Raw genomic sequence first — 21,723 nt, forward strand, 5'->3', positions numbered from 1 at the left:
TGGAGTTCCATTACAATTTTCCCTCAGTATAATACTGTCTTTCCTTTTCATTAGAAATAACTAATATGAATGAAATTTTGGTGCAGGGAAGGACTTCAGAATTCATCTAGCCCAGGATAACATTTTCTAGTAACTGACTGGCTGCTTGGAGTGCTATAACTGATTAGTGATGGCTGTCATAGGCACCAGAATGGGAAGTAACAGTACCAGTGCCATGCCCCATTAAAGAACTTACAGGTAGGGGCTTCCCTGGTGGCACAGTGGTTGAGAGCCCGCCTGTCGATGCAGGGGACACAGGTTCGTGCCCCGGTCCGGGAAGATCCCACGTGCCGTGGAGCGGCTGGGCCCGTGAGCTATGGCCGCTGAGCCTGCACGTCCGAAGCCTGTGTTCCGCAACGGGAGAGGCCACAACAGTGAGAGGCCCGCGTACCGCAAAAAAAAAAAAAAAAAAAAAAAAAACTTAAAGAATTTACAGGTAGGAACACTTAAGTCCAGAACTTGGGCCCAAACAGGTTAAATGGCTCACTTACATAGAATGTAAGCTCCAAGAGAGCATGCACTTTACTTCATTCATTATTCCATCCTCAGCCAGAATAGTGGCCAACACTTGATAGAGGCTCCATAAATATTTAGGGAGTGAATGAATGAATGGATGAATGATCCAATGAACATAGTTGTGGCCAAGTCAGAGTTTGAACCTGTCTTTCACCCAACACGTTCCATAATTTTATAATGTGCCCCATGCTGCCCAAGCCAAAAATTAAGTCTCTCTTTTTTCAGGTCCTTCCCCCAGATCCATTTCTCTGGCTAATCTTGAACGAGGAAGTTAAGTAGGGAAAAGGCATCATTATGACATAAACACAAAATGTCAGGAAAACAGTTCAGGTTTGAAACCTACCCTCTTGGTCATTTTGCTTCTTTTATTTCCTCAGATTCTAGAGCAAAAAGAGGCATTAGATATAACATGGTGCAAACTCCTTCATTTGGCGACAAGAAAAGGGTTAGTGTCTTGTTGAAGGTTGTATAACTAATAAGAGACCCAGGTATGACTCAAACCTGGTCTGCCACTGCAAAACAATGAGCTTTTTATTAAACCACATCACATCTCACAAGTCCTCACAGAGAGAGCTAGGACTGGTGTTCAGCTGGCATGCCCCTGAGCGGCTGTACTAGTTGTTGAAGTACTGAAACATGTCAGTGTATTGGTTAGATGATTGGTGTTGCCTTGAACCTCCAAAGCCCCCACCCACTACCCACCCACGCTGGCTTCTCTTTCAGAGTAGAACCTGGCTCAGCAAGGGTCTCCAGCACCATCCTGTTTCAGCACCAGGGCCAGCGCCCGGGGGAGCCTGACTGGGGCCCCCAGCTCATACTATTTGTTAAGTATTTTGAGTATCACCCTGAGTGGAGTGGCTGGTGGGGTGTGCTTACATAGCCCATTCTCCAGTTCAGCATAGTGATCAGAGCCCTGACAGGACACCTGCTCTGGGGAAGGGCCCGTTTCTACATAACAAAGCCCTATTCAGGATGAGCTTCAAATACATCACAATGATGCAGCTGAGACCCTCAGTCCCTTTGTGGGGAAGTTAGAGATAGTCTTGAGGCAAGGAATAACTGTGGCTAAAAGTTTGTAAGGGGAACCTGGAGGAAAAGAAGCTAAGATTTTCCCACCCAGAGAAGTAAAGTTGGAATGTCGATAACTCAATCTGCTTTCCAAATGCAGGACACTAAACAGGCAGAGGTGATCTGGAGTTTTATTTTCCTCAAAGCCAAAGCCTGAGAGCAAAAACTCTACCTTCTAGCAAGTATGATTTAGGTCAGAACTTCCACCCCAAAGGATACTACGTAGTGAAGTGAGTGACTAAGGAAGTCTGTAACATACTCAATAATAGGAGTCTTAAGAATAAATAAATTCCACTCCCAGTAATTTATCCTCCAAAAATATTTGTTTGTGTGTACAAAGATGCATGTACAAGGATGCTTGGAGAAACCTTGTTGTTAATGGTAAAAGACTAGAAATGACCTGCATGACCATCAGCAGGGGACAGGGTAAATAAATTATGAAGTGTCAGGCAACACAATGCTAAGAAGCTACTGAAAAGAATGGGGTCATGTAGCAAGTACTGACATAGAAAAATCTCTGCCGTATTGTTAATGAACGCAGGGCCGAGTCTATAGTATCCTCCAACGTGTGTATGAAGAGAAGGGGCTATCAACCTAATGCTTATATGGGCAGAGAACATTTCTGGAAGGAGACACAGAAACTAGTGTTATTGAGTTTGCTTCTAGAAATAGGACCAAAAGAATAGGGTGGGTGGGAATTTACTCTTCCCTAAAACCCTTTTATGCTCTCTGAACTTTCCTCCAGGTACATGTATTACTTTTTTGGCTACAAGGGAAGAGAACAACATCTCTGAGCATTTCCGTGCAAGCGGGTAGGAGCCAGCCACATGCAGAGGTCTCCCCGTGCTGGGCGCTGTGGTGGTTCAATCCACTTCAAAGAGGCAAAGTCCAGTGGGTGAGGAATACAGGGTGATCCATGTCAGTGAAAATTCAACTTATAAAAAAGTGTATTCCTTCTCATTTAGAAGCTGGGTTAGGACTGTATTAGCATATTTCAGAGAGGTGGCTTAGCAAAGTTGAAAGAATCAAGAACTGGGACTCCATTAACAAATTCCCTGAGCCTCAGTGTTCCCCTCTGTAAGGAGAGAATGAGAATACTGTCCTTCCCTGGGGCTACTAAGGGTTAAATGAGACATTCTGCATAAGAAAAGTGGTTCAAAAATCATAAAGGGCAATGTAGATGCTAGGTACTCATTAGCACTATTACTGAAAAATCCAGTCTACAGTGATTAACTGGGGTAAGTAAAGAACTGTGTCTTTTTTTTCCAGAAGTATCAAATGGGTAGTTCTTATAGTTACAGAAAGTATTATCATGTCATTAACTTGAATTGTCTCACTGAATAAGCTGATATTTTCACAGAGACATGTAAAGTCTGTCTCCAAAATTTGACTTAGTCTTCTATGATTTTGTTGTAAAGGAATTTTGTTATAAGAAATTCCACTTCCAATCTCTTGGACCTGAAAATGAGAATGAATTGTTAGTGAAAAGAGAGTGGAGAAGAAGGAAACTTCCAGGTTCCCCAGTTTCTGACTCAAGAGGGAACGTCAGAAAATGTTCATATAAGTAGTAGGACAGAATGCTTACTGCACCTAACCCTGGCATTTCAGCACCTCCAAAGTGTGGCCCCAACCTGCCTTCCCAGTCTTATTTCCTGAATTGCTTATCTCACACTTGAGACTCTTACCTGAACAAATAATAGCTCAAGGGCTGCTACTCTACACTTCACCTGTGGCAGACATCGGTAATCAATCCACATGGCACTCTTTCTCACTAAGCACAGACTCGGCCTCAGAATCCCTCTCAGCACTGTGCTCTAGGTAGCCACCCCCATCGCTCTGAGCTGGCGTGCAAGATGAAACTCATTTGCCATCCCTCACACCAAGGGATGTAGGCTCGTCCCCACTCCCCCATCAGTCGGCGTTGCCTCCTCTTTTTTTCCCTTCTGCCTGGATGCCTTTCCTTTATTCCTTTTCTGACAGTGAAAACTCTATTCCTCCTTCAAGTTTCTGTTCAATTGGCACTTCCTCTGTGAAGAACCCTAGCAAAGTGCCTAACACGCAGACTGCTCAGTAACTTTTTTCAATGAATAAGTGACTTAAATAAGTAAATAGCTTCATGATGTCATCTGGCAGTATAGCTTAATGGTTAAGCATGGTGTTTGGGAACCAAACGACCTGGGTTCAAGTCCTAGCTCCATTATTAGCTGTGTGACCTTAGACAAATTACTCTACCTCTCTGAGTCAGTTTCCTCCTCTGTAAATGACGACAGTAGAGCACTGGGCGGATTAAATTAGACACTCGCACAAAGCACTTAGCCCAGTTCCTGGCACATAGCAAGTGCTCAGTAAGGGAAAGTAGCTATTATGATTGGTAGCTGTGTTTACTTCCTGTAAAACCACCTTGAAGAGAGGGACCATGTCTGCATCTTTGAGGCTCCAGACTTAGTAAAGAAATTGGTACATGATAGGTGTTCAATCAATCTTTATTGAACTGAACATGATACACATCATAAGGAGGTGGTGGGTACCCACAGAGAACTAGGGGAGGCTGGAGGGTAGAAAGTTAATTTCTGATGTAGGAATCAAAAGAAAAGAAAAGTGCTTTGGGGGAAGGAGGGGAAATTTGAGCTGGCTACTGAAATATGAGTATAATTTTGCCAGGAAGACATGAAAGATGGCACTGGGGGTGGGAGAGTGTTGGGGGGCAGCCAGGGACGGCAGCTGCCTGTAAAAGAAGCTTCTTTACCGAGGCATAGGGGTGGGAGATCACAGACTCAAACTAGAGGGCATGTGCAGGGTGCAGGTAAGCTCATGTGTGGTTGCAAAGGAGAATCACTGCAGCTTTAACCAGCTCAGCCCAAATGGGCTCCACCCGGGAAGCCTCAGAGTGTGCTGGCCCTAGGGAAGGCTCGGGGCTGCCGCCCATCCCCACATGCTCCCTACGATAGCCGTGTGAGGGTGCTGTCACAGTGTGATGGTCACACATCCGCTAAGAGAGAAAGGGTCCTTGCCCTTTGGCTGACAGCATTCAACACTCAATCAACAAACAGTCACCGCGAGCCTGCTGTGTGCAGGGCGTCGCGCTGGGCACTGGAACCAGACAAAGCGGGACTTATGGAGCCTGTGTTCTAGTATGGAGACACTCAACAGGCAAATAAGCCATTACATATATTTAATTACAAGGTCCAGCGGTGCCAAGGCTGTGAAGGAAATAAAAGGTGGATATCGATGGGACGGGAGTAACAGGGGTGGGGCTGCCGCCTTAGATAAGGTGGTCAAGGAAGCTGTCCCGGATGAGACGACATTTGTGCAGAGGTAGGAATGAGATAAGAGAGCAAGCCATGTAGTGATCCGGGGAAGTAGCATCTTAGATGGAGGGGACAGTAATGCAGATGTCCGAAAATGGGAGCGAACTTGGTACATCAAGGGAGAAGCAAGCAGGTCTGTGTGGCTGGGACGGGTGGGCAAGGGTGAGCGTGGCAGGAGATGAGGCCAGCAAGGGGACAGGGACAGATTCCACAGGCCACGCTAAGGGACATGGCTGACCCTTCCTGATGTGATGGGAGGAGCCGCCTGCAGGGGGTGCGGTGAGCTGCTTGCACCGGCTGCCCTGTGAGGAACGAGGGCAAGTGGGGAGGCCATTTGCAGCTTATGGACGGAGTCCAGACAGGGACGGTGATGGCTTAGACTAGGATGACAGCAAACACTGGTGAGAAGCTACTGAATATGCAGTGATGGGCCGAAGATAGAGGCAGCAGGGCTAGCTGACCTGTCAAAATAGGACGTCAAGTGCAGGTGCGCCCCTAGAGCTACCGGCCTGTGTGGTTGATTTCTTTCTCTGGGTGAGTCAGGCACACGTGTGGCTGGTGAGGGGCAGCAGCTAATGGCCGGTGCCCTCCCCCAAGGGAATGGACAATAAGTGGCCTCAGGCAGGGTGGACCTAGCCGCCAATGGCCCACACGCCCAGGATGCAGCAGGAACAGGTGCATCAGAAGGGCACGTGGCCGAGCCTTGGCACGCACGTGTCCTGAAAGGCTGCCGGCTTCTGATCTGGGGTAGGTTTACTCAGCGGGGCGGGACAGAAGCCGCTGCACCTCCACCGACAATCAGCCCACCGGCCCGGCCTGGCACAGTCCCAGCCCAGGAGGTAAGCGGCAGAGTGTCTGGGCACACACAGCTCAGGCCCTGGGAGCCGAAGCTAAGGCTTTGATGGAGGGGCACTGCAACCACACTCACAGAACATCGGTGCGTGGGGACTGGGCTCTCTCTTTATAAAGAAAAAAAGAAAAGGCAAGCGAGTCAGGGGGTACTTAGTTCAGACGCAGACCTCTTGTATGACATCAGGCACTTGACACAGAAAATGTCTCCCTCCACCCCACACCAGGGCTGGCTGCAGACTGTGACAAGGCCAGGCCTGAAAGCTCCCCCGTGGCGCCCTGATGCCACCTTGTTGTTCCCACTAGACTCTTGTTCTTCAAGAGCCGAATAAAGAAGCCCCTGCTGGGAACAAGCCAGAGACCTGGCCCCCTTCCATCATGCAGACAATATCAAGAGCAAAGGTCGTGGACACTTTGACAGGGCTGCTGCAGACACTCTTTGATTTGTCTTTTTAAGAGAGGGAGGGGAAGTGCTCCCCTTTTCTTAGCCATACAAACAGTTGGTTTTGAGGGTGGATGAAGCTCCCCACGCCTATTTCCAGTGACTTTGACTCTTAGAAAAGGTTTTCCTCTGCATTATTAGACTGGTTCTCACCCCAAAAGTAATGGTCTGAAGGAGGCTGGGAGAAAAAAATCCCTCTGTGCTGTTCCTGAGCCCTGTGAATAGGGGAAGGAACAACAAAAGAAAAGAAAAGACGTTTCACAGTTTAAGGGTATGTTCAGGAGCCCTAAGTACTCAACCGGTTCATAAATGACTTCATTTGAAAACTTCCAGCTTATAATTCAGTCATTCTTCAATGAGAAATATGTGATTTGCCAAACATGAAATGGAATCATTAAGCCCTGACAAAATCAATCGGAGGCAAAGCAAAACTGTGGCTGCGTGTGCCCCATGCTTCCTTCTCCTTAACAAATTAGATATCCCTGCGGAAGGCATTCCAGATGGATACTAGCATGGGGTTCTGCCTGGAAGAGGGATGCACACTGATCTTCAAAACGCATGCAGCTCGACGATTTCAGAGGCTTAACTCCCCACCCCACCCTACCCCCAATGTGCAGACACACACACAGAAAGGGAATTTGTCTTCTTCTTCTAGATATTTCTGTATGTAAAGCACTGCACAAACATAAGCCAGACACAGAAGAGAGCTATTAAAATAAAATGTAGGATGAAATTGTCTAGAACTACGCACACACAAAAATGCACGTAAAAACCAGTGTAAGCTGAATAAGGTCTGCAGTCTAGTTAAGAGTATTAGATCAACGTCAGTTTCCTGGTTTTGACATTGTACTATAGTTATGGAAGATGTCACAATTAGGGGAAGCTGGCGGAAGGATACAGGAGACTCTCTCCCATTTTTACAACTTCTTACAAATCTCTAATTATTTCAAAATGAAGAGGGTTTTTTTTGTTGTTGTTGTTTTGTTTTGTTGTTTTTAATGCCAAATGTGTTGGTTCTACAGCAAGTGGGCTCTGGCCCTTTCAGTTTTCATTATATGCAGGGGTGTTTGGGGGTAGCCCCAGGAAATACTCACTGCCAGTGTTCTCACTGTGTCCTTAAGTCGCCTTGCTCCAAACCATTCCTCTTGGAGACTAAGAGGTGTCAGGCACATCCCTGGGTCTGCTGTCACAGGCCTGTGGATTTCCTCCACCCACCAAGCCTGCCTGGGGGTCCAGCCACTGCAACTCAAAGTCCCACCAGCTCTATCCCTGCTCTAGAGGTTCTCAAGCTTTAAGGTGCATCAGTCATGGGAATGTATTTAAAATGTGGATTCTAGGGCCCTGCGCCCCACAGATCCTGGCTGAGCAGGAAATAGATGAGGACTGGAAATCTGCATTTGCAACAAGAGCCCTGGTGATTCTGTTGCAGGTGGTCTTAGGCTCCCACTTTAGGAAACACTTCCCGACTCCAGGCGGGTGCCTGGGAGCATGCCTGGATAGGTCTTCCGTTGCAGGATATGGAGAGGAGCTGGCAGGCGCTCAGCATCCATACAGCAAGGTGCCTGTGCAACAGTGGAGAGAACTTCAGCCCCCTTCTTCTAAATGCACGCAGCCAGAGAGCTCCAACCCCAGTGCTTAAAAGAGGCTGAGAAAGGGCACAGGAGCCTCTTCTATTGATCCTTCAGTGGCTGTGACCCTGTGACATTTAGGATAAAATACAGAGTTTGCATTCTATCATCACTATGGCTACTATTTTTTACTGAGTGCTGATTATTGTGCTGAGCACATTTCATTTAATTCTCACAATACTGCCCTGAGGGAATTGTTATTTATTACCCCCATTTTACAGATGAGAAAACTGAGACTCTGTAAGTTACACTGGCAGAAAGTGGCAAAGCCAGGAGTTGAACCCAGGTAGGCTTGGCTGAAAAGCCAATGCTGCACAAAAACTGACACATGTGGGATTTTTGAGGGAGACGGGGAGGAAGATTCTCCTGATCCTCATTTCAGTGGCACTAAAGCTCCTTTCCAATGTAAAGCAGATCCAAGCCTCTCAAGGTTCCCCTTTCCATGGTTCTTTGTCCCTCTCTCAACTCCCTGTTCAATCCTAGTCTCTGCTACTCTGTCTCAACACCTTTTCACTTTTCCTCTTTTGTCCCCAAAGTCCAAAATTATAGATTCCATTTGCTTTGTCCCCCACCACTAATACAAGAATTTTCCCCTGCCCTCCTCTTATGATCCAAGCCGTCTGAAAAAAAAATGAGAATTAGGTTCCTAGCAAGGCAAACGACCTACCATTCTCGAGAGGACACTGGGGAATCTTGTTTGCTCGAAGGTTCCAAATATAACCCATGTTCCACTCAAGGCACACCTGATGATCTTTGAAAGGGCGTTCAAAAGGTGGGATGGTCTTCAGCAGGGTATAATTCTTTGCTACAGCATGTAGCAAGTTTTCCTCCCATTTAACATTCAAGTCTCCACCGCTATATCGGTGAGTAATCCAGGCGCGTAGTATCACCACAGATACCGAAATGGAGTGTCTGATGAAATAATCATCTCTATAAACCATGATGCTTGGAAATTTCACATGTACTATTTGTGTCCTGCTGGTGTGAAGATGTTTCTCATTCTTCCACCTTTTTTTGTACACGGGAATGCTACTTCTGAACTCAGATGAAACCACTGCTTCCAAATTGACAACACAAGGCTGAGAGCATAAATACTCCACCGAGACTTCAGAAACGTTGCGAACATTTCCTTCAAAGACAGTGAAATAAATAAAGTCTTTGTAAGCCACGCTCTGCTCAGCTCTGGGTATCACTGACGTCGTCAGGGAAGTCTGCCTACCCAAAGATGGTACAAAATTCTGAAAAGAAAAAAAAAATAGAGAAAGCTTAAAAATGATCATATTAACAGATAGGTGAATCATTATTTTCCTGGAAGAAAAAAATATCCATTTACATAATGCAATGAAAGTGGAAGATAAAAGATGTCGAAAGCACTACCGAATAATTGGAGAAAAACCAACATACACACAAATGAAAATTAGGCCACATTAAACTCTCTCTCCAGACTCAGTAGCATCTGCTCATCAAGATGGGACTTTCAAATCTACGTGGCAAACATTCCAGAGTTGGTTTCCAAATGATGGAGCTAGTTCACAACAAATCCAGGAGCAGTGAACGTGCCTTAAAGTGAAAAAGAGGCAATCCAGCCCCAGACATTTCCAAACTATTGTCCTGACTTCAAATGGTGGTCAAATGCACCCAAATCAAAGGATGGGAGAAGAGTTCAAAGTGCACCGGAGAGAACACATATCAGGGATGCCAGCTGGGGTGCTTTTTCTCCATAAGTTCTGAGCTAGGACAAGCATGCATGATGAATGGGCCAGCAAGAGGTTTCTATTGCTCCAAATCACACACAGGCAGGCTTGGACCACAAACCGTGCTGTCTGATTCTTTCACCATGGATGGCGCCACAGGTGCCAAGAGAGATTTTAGCTGCATTTTTATTTATCTAGTTCTTCATTTTTTAATTTTTATTTTATATTGAAGTATAGTTGATTTACAATGTTGTGTTAGTTATCTAGTTCTTTAGATGATGAAGCGCTCTCAAGTGTGGACTTTCCTTCCAGAAGAAATCTGGAAAGTTTGGTCCTGAAATTAAGGCAATGTTTTGATCATGAGGCATGGATGGATGGATGCTAAGAGCTGTTCTAAATGTGACTTTGAGATTTAGACATCCATAACACAATAGCAAAAATGTTACTTTGGACCAATTTACACCCAGTAGAATGGCTACTATTTTTTTAAAAAAAGAAAACCACAAGTGTTCGAGAGGATGCAGAGAAATTTGGAACCCTTGTGTATCGCTGGTGGGAATGTAAAATGGTGCAGCCACTGTGGAAGGCAGTACTGCAGTTCCTAAAAAATTAAGCACAAAATTGTCATATGACCCAGCAATTCCACTTCTGGGTCTATATCTAAGTTGAAAGCAGGGCTTGGAAGAGATATGTTCATAGACATACACCAGGTTCACAGCAGCATTATTCATAATAGTTAAAAGGTGGAAACAACACAACTGTTCACTGATGGATGAACAGATAAACAAAATGTGGTATATACACACAATGGAGTATTATTCAGCCTTAAAAAGGAAGGAAATTCTGACACATGCTATAATATGAATGAACTTTGAGGACATTATGCTAAGTGAAATGAAAGTCACAAAAGAAAGAATACTGTCTGATTCCACGTATATGAGGTTCCAAGAGTAGTCAGATTCATAGACAGAAAGTAGAATGGTGGTTACCAGGGCTTGGTGGGGAGGGGAAATGGGGAGCTGTGGTTTAATGAGAACAGTTTCAGTTCCACAAGGTGAAAAGAGTTCTGGTGATGGACGCACAACCCTGTGAAAGTACTTACCTGCACCGAACTATAAATTTAAAAATAGCTAAAGTGGTAAATGTTATGCTATGAATATTTTAACCACAAGTTTAAAGAAAAAGGTCACTGTGGTCTTCTCCAAAGAAGGAAGAAATAGGGACCTCTTTCTTCAATTCTGGCTTAGGGCTGTAGGAGGGGCAAAGGTGAGTAACATGCGACGTCTGGAATCAGAGAATCATGTTTACAGATAGCAGACACATGGCAGAACATGGCCTGAACTCCAGTCAAACTAAATGCAAACCCTAAGGGAACACAGCACCAAATGACAGTAATTCTGACTGGGGGCTCTGGGAAAGGCTTTATGGAGGAAATGGCATTTCAGTTGGGCTTCGATGGATGAAGAGAAGCTCTTTAGGTAGAGAGGCAAAGGGAGGTCACAGGTCACTGCAAGTGGTGTGAACAGCTTAAGTAGAGACATGAAAGGAGGGACAGGTAGCTGTCCTGGGGGTCTAGCAAGCAGCCGGGTTTGGCCAGGGGACAGAAGGGGGGTAAATAAAGACACAAAAGGACATGGGAATATGAGGGTCACAAGCCCTTGGTGATAAGCCAGACCACCCCGGTTTTCAGATGAGGACATGGCAACCCCGAGGGTGTGTTCTCCAACATCCCGCAGCTGCAGGTTTAGCAGAGGCCGGCCCGGAAGCCTGGCTGCTTTTCCTCATGCCCACTCCGACATTCTCCACCCCACAGCACACACCATGAAACCAAAGATTTGCCGTTCCATGGCTGCCTGGGAACTCCAGGCTGATTCTGCTTTCATATGAAGAGAGATACAGCCAGCATTTGTCCACAAGCAATGGTTTATTCATTTGGCCAGATGTGCCGAGACGTGGCCGCCTCCTCAAGATTCAAATCGAGCTATTAAGCCCATAGCAGCGTTTAGCCGAAGCCAGAGACTGCTGGTGCTGATGGGAGCTGGACCAGAGTGGTGCCCATGGGTGACCTGCGCTCCTCAGTCCAAAAGCCCCCAAGGCTTCCCTTTCTCAGCTCCCCGGAAGGAGACATTTGCTTATTTAGTGAGACAATAGGGAACAGAGTCCAGGATATGCTGTGGTATATTAAATATCACATTGTGTCCCTTCTCAAAGAATGACTTAAAACCTCTTCCTCGTTCTTTTCATGTATACCTTAATACCTCACCCAGGCCCTGTTCTCCCACTTCAATTTTTTTAAATCACGTTTTTTTTGCTGATGCTAGGAACTCCAGTGAAAACCTCTTTTAAACAGAGCTGTTTGATTTCCTTAAATTTCATTGGAAAGTGCAGTTAATTCATTTACATCTTATTGCTAAAAATGCCCCAGCCCACTTTTCCACGTTAATAAGCACAGCATCATGCTAAATATAGTTTCACTTTTGCTTGGTGACCCACAGATTTCCAGACTCCAGGCTCATCATTGTGGAGATGGGTGGTGACAGATGAGAATGAAGAAGGTATGGGACACCTGACAGTGTATTCTCTCCAGGACCTTCTCTTGAAATTCTGTTTTTAAGGAAATCTCCATATACTCATATGAAGATCATTTTGTTTTCACTGGCTTCAGAGTCTCAAGTGAAGTAAAAGTAAATTCCAGGTTGACAGGTCCTAGATGTATGCTATCTGATATGGTGGCCACAAGTCATACTAAGCACTTGAACCGAGATGTGCTGTGAGTGTAAAAGATACAATGGATTTCAAAGACTGAACACAAAAAAGGATAAAAAAAATCTCATTAATAATTTTTATACTGATTACATGTTGAAATGATAAGATTAAGATACAGTGAGTTCAATAAAATACATTACTAAAATTAATTTGACCTGTTTCTGTTTACTTGTTTAGTGTGGCTACTAGAAAATGTGAAATTACATATGTGGCTCGAATTTGTGGCTCACATATTTCTATCCAATGGTGCTATTCTAGATCTGAGGTCAGATACTTTTCCTGTAAGAAAGGGCCATATGGTAATTATTTTGGGTTTTTCAGCTGCTTGATGTCCATCTACTGTGGTATCAAGAAAGCAGACATTGACAACACACAAGCCAGTGAGCATGGCTGTGGTCCAGTGCAACCTTGTTTACAGAAAAATGTAGCTGGCTGGATTGGCCCGGGGGCCATAGTTTGAAGATCACTGTTACAGACTATCAAGCTTTTATTCTAGATAGAGTTTTTGTATTATTAGATATTATTTATTTTGTCATTTTTATGAAAATGTGTTCTCGTCATTATTTTGGATTACAGCCATTTGGAAAGATGACAAGATCATACAATAATCAGCTGAATTAGAAGACCACTTAAAGTGCTATAGAGTTTTAAAGAACACAGAGTGACAAAAGATATACTTTTTAAAGGAATAATCACATAGGAGAAATAAGATGAATAACCCAATCAGGCGTCATTTCCTATACATGTGGTTGATGGGGCTTGATTTTCTATTTTGCCAAGGGCCCCTCATGGGTATGTTGACACCTTGTTAATGTTTCTTTCAATAAAGATCTAAGTAGGATGAGAAGTTGGAGCTAGGCTAGGAAAAGAGGTAGAATTTCATGGTCTGACGGGTCTTCCCTGGTGGTCCAGTGGTTAAGACCCTGCGCTTCCACTGCAGGGAGCACAGATTCCATCCCTGGTGGGGGAACTAAGATCCTGCAAGCCACTTGGCGCAGACAAAAACAACAACAGCAACAACAACGAGAATTTCATGGACTGAAATAGATGTTTAAAGAAGTGAGAGAAACATTAGTGACAGCTGGGGAACAAGAGAAGAGCAACTTCAGGGATAGGGTGATGTTCTTATATGATGGGGGTATGCCAGCCCCAAAGAGGACCTCAGAGTTACTGTATGTGATTTGAGGAGCCTGGTCTAAATCCCTCAGGAAGGTTTTGCAATCTTCCTTCTCATGGGCACCTATGTAACACAGGAAGCTGGCATCTCGTGGATTGGAGCAGACCCAGCGGGCAGCTGCTACACCATGAGTCGTGGCTACCTCTGTTATGTACAAAACCAACACCGATTAGAGACACATCACATTCTAAATATTGATTAAGCTGAAGCTGATTTCCTGGCTCAAGTTATGCGTGTGTTATGAGCTATTTCCTGCCAGGAAAATAAGGCAATGAAGAGTTTCAGCTACGGGCATGACACGTGTCCAAACTTCATAGGCATTTTCACATGCCAGGTTGCATTAACATAAGCTAAAAATTACCCAAACGTTCCTTTGTTTAGAAATTATAAAGTCAGAGTCCATGTCTTGTTCATTGTTACGTCCCCGGCTTATAAGATAGAGCTCGGCACATTGTAGAGTTTGGCTAAGGGTTTTTTGCTGAAATAAGTACCAGGTGTGGACATTTCTACCAGGTGCCTCAGTGGTCCAACTCAGATCAACTGCCCCACAGCGCTGGGGGCACCTGCATATAAACCAAAGCCCTCGATCCAATCTTAAGTCCCCACCAAACTTTCCTGACATTCACAAGTTCTTTGGGGCGGGTGGGGGGATGGGGGTTGGCACTCCTCTGTTTTTCATCCAGCCTCATTAATCTCCTTCCAAAGAACATTTCACTGGGCCCATGGGGGTCAGAGTTGACCCGGGGGACTGTGAGGTCAGAGAAGGTGGCACTTGCACCCACCTTGTCCCTTTAGGGTGGACTTCTCCCTTTCAGACAACGGCCCTACATTCTAGAACTTTTCCATTTCCCCACACCAAAAAATATAAAATAAAAAATTTAAATTTCCTGCTCCTCCACCCCCTGTTGGACTCGTGCTCATCTGGCGAGTTCACCCATGTTAATGTGATAATGAAAAACACTGTGGTAATGTCACATATCTGCATTTCTAGGCCAGCCTGATGGAGATAATGCCTTTAACAAAAAAGGCCAAGTGTACTGCAGCTGTAAGCAAGATAGTTGCAGTGTAAAGGGCACCTCTGTGCCCCTCAAATTATGCCATTTAGGCAACCACATAGATGTTTCACCTCGGAAGCTGCTGGTCCACTCCGCACACAATGGAGCTGGGCTCTGAAAGATGCCTGAGCCCTCAAACATCTGTTTATACCAGAATGAAGCCCTAATCAAAGTCAAATTTGACAACATCCCACACAGTCACAAAACATAGATTCCTTTGCCTTTGTGTAATTGTGTATGTTTTGTCATTTTTTAAAAAAAACAAGACAGAAATGTGTCATTTCGTGTGTGTTCCTGATAAAAGACCCAAAATTGGAACTCTAAATGCATTCCGTTCAGCCTGGGAATCAAGAAACAGATGAACTTAATGTATCTTCTGGATGGAAAAAATAATCTATCAAAACCACCTGAACTTTTTTTAGGATGAGTCCATCTCATTCCTTTAAAAATCAGTAAGAGGAAACGCTATTCAAATAACCTTCCCTTGTTCCAAAGATGTGAGAAAACTTGGCTCTTTTCTCTATATGATCCACTTATTTAAGGAAACAGAGACATCAGAAAATCTTAACTCACGTCACTTGTCTATGGGAAGTCCATTTACACTTACGTGTGCATGTGGGTATGTCTGATTGCAAACAATAATTGACTATTTTTCTCATCCTTGTCCATTCTGCCATGCCACAGTCACCTAAGGAAACCTTGGCTTTTGAGCACCCTCTCTCCAAACTGGCTGGATCAAACTTTCCATAGGTCAAAAGGTAATTGTATTGGCTTAAGAGGCCTACGTTTCCGATTTCTGCCAACTAGAAATAAGCAAAAATTCTGTTTATGTCAACAAAGCATGCAATTAAGCAGAATGAGTGATGACATCAATATGGACTTCGAGGTCAAGATGAGCCTTGGGAAACATTTCCCAGCCAACCCGTGTGCCTTCCCAAACCTGAGAGCTGGCTAGAGAAACACCATTGCAATAATGATCAACACTCTTTGCTGTGTTGGATCCTCTCCCCCTTTTAATACTGTTTGATATGCTATTTCTTTTTTTTTTTTTTTTGCGGTATGTGGGCCTCGCGCTGTTGTGGCCTCTCCCGTTGCGGAGCACAGGCTCTGGACGCGCAGGCTCAACGGCCATGGCTCACGGGCCCAGCCGCTCCGCGGCATGTGGGATCTTCCCGGACCGGGGCACGAATCCGTGTCCCCTGCATTGGCAGGCGGGCTCTCAACCACTGCGCCACCAGGGAAGCCCTGATATGCTATTTCTTGCTAACACAAATTATGAGAGGGTAACCAAGTTTGGTGCAGTTTAATTTCATTGAGTACCTACTATGTGCTAGGCACGGGGACAAACGCAGTAAGTCTTCTCATTCACTTCTAACCTCATCCTCTCACACTGAATTTCATAGAACTTCTCCCCTCTAACCTCACAACAGCTCTCTGAGGCACACAGCATTCCAGTTAACAGCTGAGGAAATGAAATGGATTCAGAGAGGGTGAGTAACTTGCACAAGATCAACCAGCTACTAAAAAAGCAGAACCAAAATTCAAATCCATAGCTGCTGACTCCACAGCTGGTGATGGTGTGCCTGCTGCCTTCCAGAAACACCCAAAATGATGCCCTCAACTCATCCACTTCTACACCCGTCACTACCTTCTGGTTACAGGTGGGGAAATCTTGGGACTTTGCTCACTCCCGTCTTGAAAGTGTGGGGTGAGGGGCTAAAATCACATCAGATCACCATGCATTACGTCTCGGGAGGGTAGATGTTATCTTACAAACACACACGCTGCACTGAGCCGACTCCCCAGCTTGGTTCAGCCCTTCTTCGGGTGAGGCTGGGGGGCAAATGACAAGCCACCAAAGCAGAAGCTCCTCAGCAATTCCTCACATCCCGCACGCCCTCGTGCCCCTCCGTTCCTTTCTCCAGGGAATGGGATGAGCCAATAAACAGGGTAACTGAATTCACTTCAGGCTATTTATGGTCTACTCCAGTCTATCCAACTTCTCCGTGAATTGCCTGGCCTCTTTACGCCTTCTCTTCTACCTGCCTTCCAGCTGCCCCGTTCAGCCAATTGATGGCTCCCACACTTTTGCCAACAGGCAGCTGGAAGGAAGAGAAGGCAAGAGGCAAACACCGCCAGTTGGGAGATTTTAGGGACTCTGGTTGGAATGAATGTGGAAGCTATTGGCTGATGTGAAGTTAGAGGTTGGGTCTCTGTATTTCAAATATCCATAATAATTCTTGCACAAACTGGATAATTGAAGATCTCTATACCTCGTTTTGAAGTTCCTAGGTCCTGTGTTACACAAAGCAAGGAGTTAATGAACACTTCTGGATGGATAACTGATGGTCTGTGGTCGCTTACAGAGAATTCTGTACAAGACTCTGTCACAGCCACTGTCTGCCAATGAGCCCCACACACATCTGTGCCGCTAATGCCCTCTTGTTTCTTTGTCTTCTGGTTGTCTCACAAGTGCAAATGTCCACTCGGAATATTTCAGCTCTACAGCTGACACCAATACCAGCCATTTTGAGATTTATTTTCTCATTTTAGGAAAAAATTATACTTCGAGACCAGAGTTCGGAAGAGACAGAATTGCCTTCTCCAAGTGCCATTGTCACAAATGGAGCTGGGCAGTCTCAGGCTGTTCTAGCCAAGTCTGGTGGAAGGTAAGAGTTAACGATGGACGAGAATGGCTAGGGGGTCTCTGAAGCAGAGAAAGACCAGCATGGACCCCACCACTCAGCACCCATAACTTCAGTGGAAGCGGTTTCCGTGACCTTTTGCTTTCAAGGCCCCATCCTCTCTGAGGAGGCTCTCTGCATCTTGACCTTTGGTGACTTCAGAATTTGGGGGGCAGCTGCTGGAACCAGGGATCATCTTTTCAGAAATCTGCTTGGCATCGTTCCGTGACTTATCTTTCAGGCCTCGTCACAATTATTCATGCTTTGGCAGTATCCTAGCTACAGTCACAGAGCTGTTCTTGGGCTGCTACGGAAGGTTATTCTGTCCCAGCCAATGGAGCAGGAATGTGCCATCACCTCAGGACCCTGTTCTCCATCAGGGTGGCAGGGGCTTAAAGGCATCTGTCTAGAAGGCCTCTCTCAACCTCCAGCCCTTGTGAACCAGCAAATAGGTAGGGATAACACAAAACAGGAGTCAGTCCCCAAATCACAGACAATTTGTCTTTGTAATACATTCCAAGGCACACTTGGCTATACTCTTGGACACATGCTCACACAAACTCAAGTGCTAAACTCTGCCAGCTGCCTCTGGATTATACAAGAACCCCATCCTTTACCTCTCCATTGTGATGGCAAATATCTTCTGGCTTTACTTATTTTTTTTTTCCCCCTCTTTAACATCCTGCTTCTACTCTGTGGCCTGGGCTTCCTGCTTTGTATATTTTAGGCTACTTTAGACATGACCTCACATCCTGGTCAATTTCACAGAAGCTGCTAATTTTGAGAACTTTGCTAATGGCCCATACATCTATGAATAAGGGGAATGGGTTACAAGCAGCAAAATCCAGAAGGCAATGAATGGCTAGAACTGGGGCTCTGGAAGGAGACAGAATTGGGTTTCAAACCTGGACTACCTGTGTGGCCTAGTACAACTAACTTAACCTCTCTGAGCCTCAGTTAACTCATCTGAATGGGGATCATACTAGCTCCTACCTCACAAGGTTATGGTTAAGATTAATATTGGGGGCTTCCCTGGTGGCGCAGTGGTTGAGAGTCCGCCTGCTGATGCAGGGGACACGAGCTCGTGCCCCAGTCCGGGAAGATCCCACATGCCGTGGAGCGGCTGGGCCCGTGAGCCATGGTCGCTGAGCCTGCGCGTCCGGAGCCTGTGCTCCGCAGCGGGAGGGGCCGCAACAGTGAGAGGCCCGCCTACCGCAAAAAAAAAAAAATATATATATATATATATATATTGGATAATGCATATAAATAACCTAGCACAATGCAAACTATTATTACTATTATTTAGGTTTCCAAATTATGGGATAGCTTTCTTCCTCTAGTGTCTACCTGTTCCTGAGGTCCTGCTTAGCTATTCTGCTCGACTTCTACCCTCTATCTGTCCACCCCCCTGCCCTGACCAAGCACTTTCTCTAGGAAGTATTCCTTGATGTACAAGACACACACTTATGCATTTTTCTCAGTAGTTTGTTTTTCATGTGTTCATGCAGCTGTTTTACATTTTCCCCAATTTGCAACTGAATTTCTCCAAGGTCAAGAAGGCTTACCTTTCAGCAGTTTCTCTGGTAGCACATACCTCTCGAGCAAAATCCCTACCAATGGCTAGACCTTTAGAACAAAAGGTGAAGCCCACCTTCCAAGTCACAGTTTTGCTTCCCTGGGTTTTGCAAAACTTTCTCATTCAGTTGAAAAATGGTTTTCTTGTTTATTCAAATTGTTGTTTTTTTTTGTTTTTTGTTTTTAACAGTAACATATCTGAAGCCCATCTGAAGGAAACACACATACTCAGGAAGCACTGACATTTCCCTCTCCATGGTAGTTCCAAAATCCATCCCTTCCTTGTCTGCCAAGACATTCATCCATGCTCTAGTTATTTTCCACATTACAGTATTTTCTATAATCTCTCTTTTTGGAGCCCTACCTCACCACTAACTCACCATAGTCTGTCCATAGCATCATTTTCCTCCTCTCTGTGATCTGTTGTCTCAAATCCCCCTTGGTCCATACAGAAATTTTATAAATTTATTTTTTTTAAATTTTATTTATTTTACTTTTGACTGCGTTGGGTCCTCATTGCTGCACGCAGGCTCTCTCCAGTTGCGGTGAGCGGGAGCTACTTTTCGCTGCGGTGCACGGGCTTCTCATTGCGGTGGCTTCTCTTGTTGCGGAGCATGGGCTCTAGGCGCGCGGGCTTCAGTAGTTGTGGCACGTGGGCTCTAGAGCGCAGGCTCAGCAGCTGTGGTTCACCGGCCCAGTTGCTCCGCGGCATGTGGGATCCTCCCAGACTAGGGCTCAAATCCGCGTTCCCTGCATTGGCAGGCGGATTCTTAACCACTGCACCACCAGGGAAACCCCATACAGCACTTTCATACTTTCTCCATCATCTGTCTTTGCTCCTGTGGACCACTTAGACCTTTATTGCTCTTGTTTCTCTGATTTCTTGTAACTGTCAAGAAGCAGTCTCTGCTTGCCAGGTCTTGGTATTTCCACGTGGAACTTTCCTGACCAGTTGCACATTAATGTTTCACACACTGCTCTACTACATCATTTCTGCCTCTGTGGGTAACCAGTGCCTTGTGGATGGGAATCATCTGTTTAAACTGCAACCCTGTCATCTGTTATGGCAGTTTTATTTATGAGCCTGTGTGTTGTAACCCTGTGGCATAAATATTAAATAATAATATCTCCTGGGTGAAAAAAACCATTCATGTTAACTGACAACTTCTTACAAAAATATGAACTAAAGCCAACCACAAAATCTGATACTGGCTTATTTTACAATATGAGGAAAAGCATGGATTGCTCAACAGGTAGATGAAAAGGCAGAATTACAATTTGCATTTTTACATCCTCTTGCTTCAAGAAATGAAACATTCAACAAGTAAAGGGTATCAAAAGAAACTTGGGCTGAGTGGCAACTTTCTTTGGAATCAAATTCTAAATCCTGCCAGTGTCTCCTAAGCAGTTTTTTGCCTCCAAGAAGAAAGTCTCCAAATAATGGCAATGCCACATAAATGAAAAGAATTCTGGACAATGACACTACTCAATTTTTTTTTTTTCCAGCATTCTGTGAATTTCCTATTACATCAGTTTCATGATTCAGCATTTTCCATTTCATTTATTTACAGTAATATATGGCGAGATAACCCAAGGTTTCTGCAGGACCCTGGAACATAAGGTAGGCTGGACAGAAAGGGTGTCAACTCCTGTAAATTTACTGTTGTTTAGGAGAATTCAAAGCAGAAAAGAGCAAGCCAGCAAAGGAACTGGGGAATATTCCCCCACCTTGTTCCGAGGGTCTAAATTAGTCTGGTATTTTAAATGAGTTGGTTTTGAAAAATACGTTACTGCCATTTAGTTGATGACTAAAACAAAAGCCAGGAAGTGTGCAAATTGTAAACGGACACGCATGAGCCAAACGCGTTCTCTGAAATGACAATGTTCAAGACGCAGCTAAAGTCCCCACTCCGGCGGTAAGCGTGTTACAAAGAACTAGATTTCTTTCTGGCAGCCGCAACTTGGCTGGAGGGACCATGGAGGAGTTGAAGAGCGCTGCAAATACGAGGTTCATCGCCGGGTGCGTCCGCACAAAACGGTCCGGGCCATGAGGACCGGGTGGAAACTAAGAGGAGGGGCGAGGCGGGTGGCATTCGCAGAGAGAAAGAGGCGAAGTTGGGCACGGGAAGGAAAGGAACCTTGAGAAGATTGTGAGGGACGCCCAGGACCGGCAGGGAGGGAGCTGGAGAGCTGTGCGCAGCGGGGAGGGAGAAAACGCGGGGTGGCGAGGCTCCCAGGTGGAGTGGGGAACAGGACTGGGTGTCGAGGGGAACCTGACCCGGGTCTGGAGCGGGTCTCGGAGGGAGAGGAAGGGACCCCGGCGAGAGCGCAGCGCCGCAACTCCGGTCCACGCACCGCTCTCCGCGCCCCGGGTACCCGTCCCAGGTGCCGGGAGCGCCCAGGGTGCGGCGGCGAGGAAGAGACAAAACTAGCCGTGCCGCACCTGCCCGCGAGGTGGAGGTCCCCGGCCGCCCCCGGCCGCCCCCACCCGCGTCCCCGGGGCCCCGCGCGGAGGGGAGGACCCGGGCAGGGTCCGGCGCTCACCAGGTAGCAGAGCAGGAGCAGCGCGCAGACAGGGCGCCCGCCGAGGCCCGGGGGGACGCCGCCGCTCGGGGGGGCCATGGCTGCGGCCCGGGGGCCGGCCGCGAGCGGCAGGGGTTGTTGCTGCTGCTGCCGCCGTGGACACCCGAGCCCGGCGCCTCGCCGCTGCATGGCGAGGCCGCCCGGATCCGGGCCGGAACAGGTCACCTGGTGCAGAGACCGGCCCCCGCCCAAGGCGCCACCTTCCCGCCCGCCCCCGGCCGGGCCGGCCGCTGCGCGCGGGGCCACCTGCAGCCGCCGCCGCCGCCTCCACTGCCGCTCCCGCCGTCGCCGCCCCCGCAGCCCCAGCCGAGCGCCAGCTCCTCCCAGCCTCCCAGTCCC

The 21,723-nt window shown here is 46.3% G+C and overlaps 1 protein-coding gene across 2 annotated transcripts in view; it reads right to left on the bottom strand.

Moving 5' to 3' along the window:
- Positions 1-21,723, bottom strand: part of SEL1L3 (SEL1L family member 3) — a gene marked incomplete at both ends in the record, with an annotated part of 101,007 nt that overhangs the window by 78,797 nt on the left and 487 nt on the right. Inside the window, 2 exons of one of the 2 annotated variants that reach the window (XM_079701659.1) lie at positions 8,518-9,088; positions 21,346-21,513. In XM_079701659.1, the coding sequence (XP_079557785.1) occupies positions 8,518-9,088; positions 21,346-21,513 (739 nt within the window). Of the gene's footprint in view, positions 1-8,517; positions 9,089-21,345; positions 21,514-21,723 lie in introns of those variants that run through there. The other variant, XM_079701660.1, reaches the window with a different exon arrangement.

Source organism: Hyperoodon ampullatus (genome assembly GCF_949752795.1).
Source record: "Hyperoodon ampullatus genome assembly, chromosome: 1".
Taxonomy (NCBI): domain Eukaryota; kingdom Metazoa; phylum Chordata; class Mammalia; order Artiodactyla; family Ziphiidae; genus Hyperoodon; species Hyperoodon ampullatus.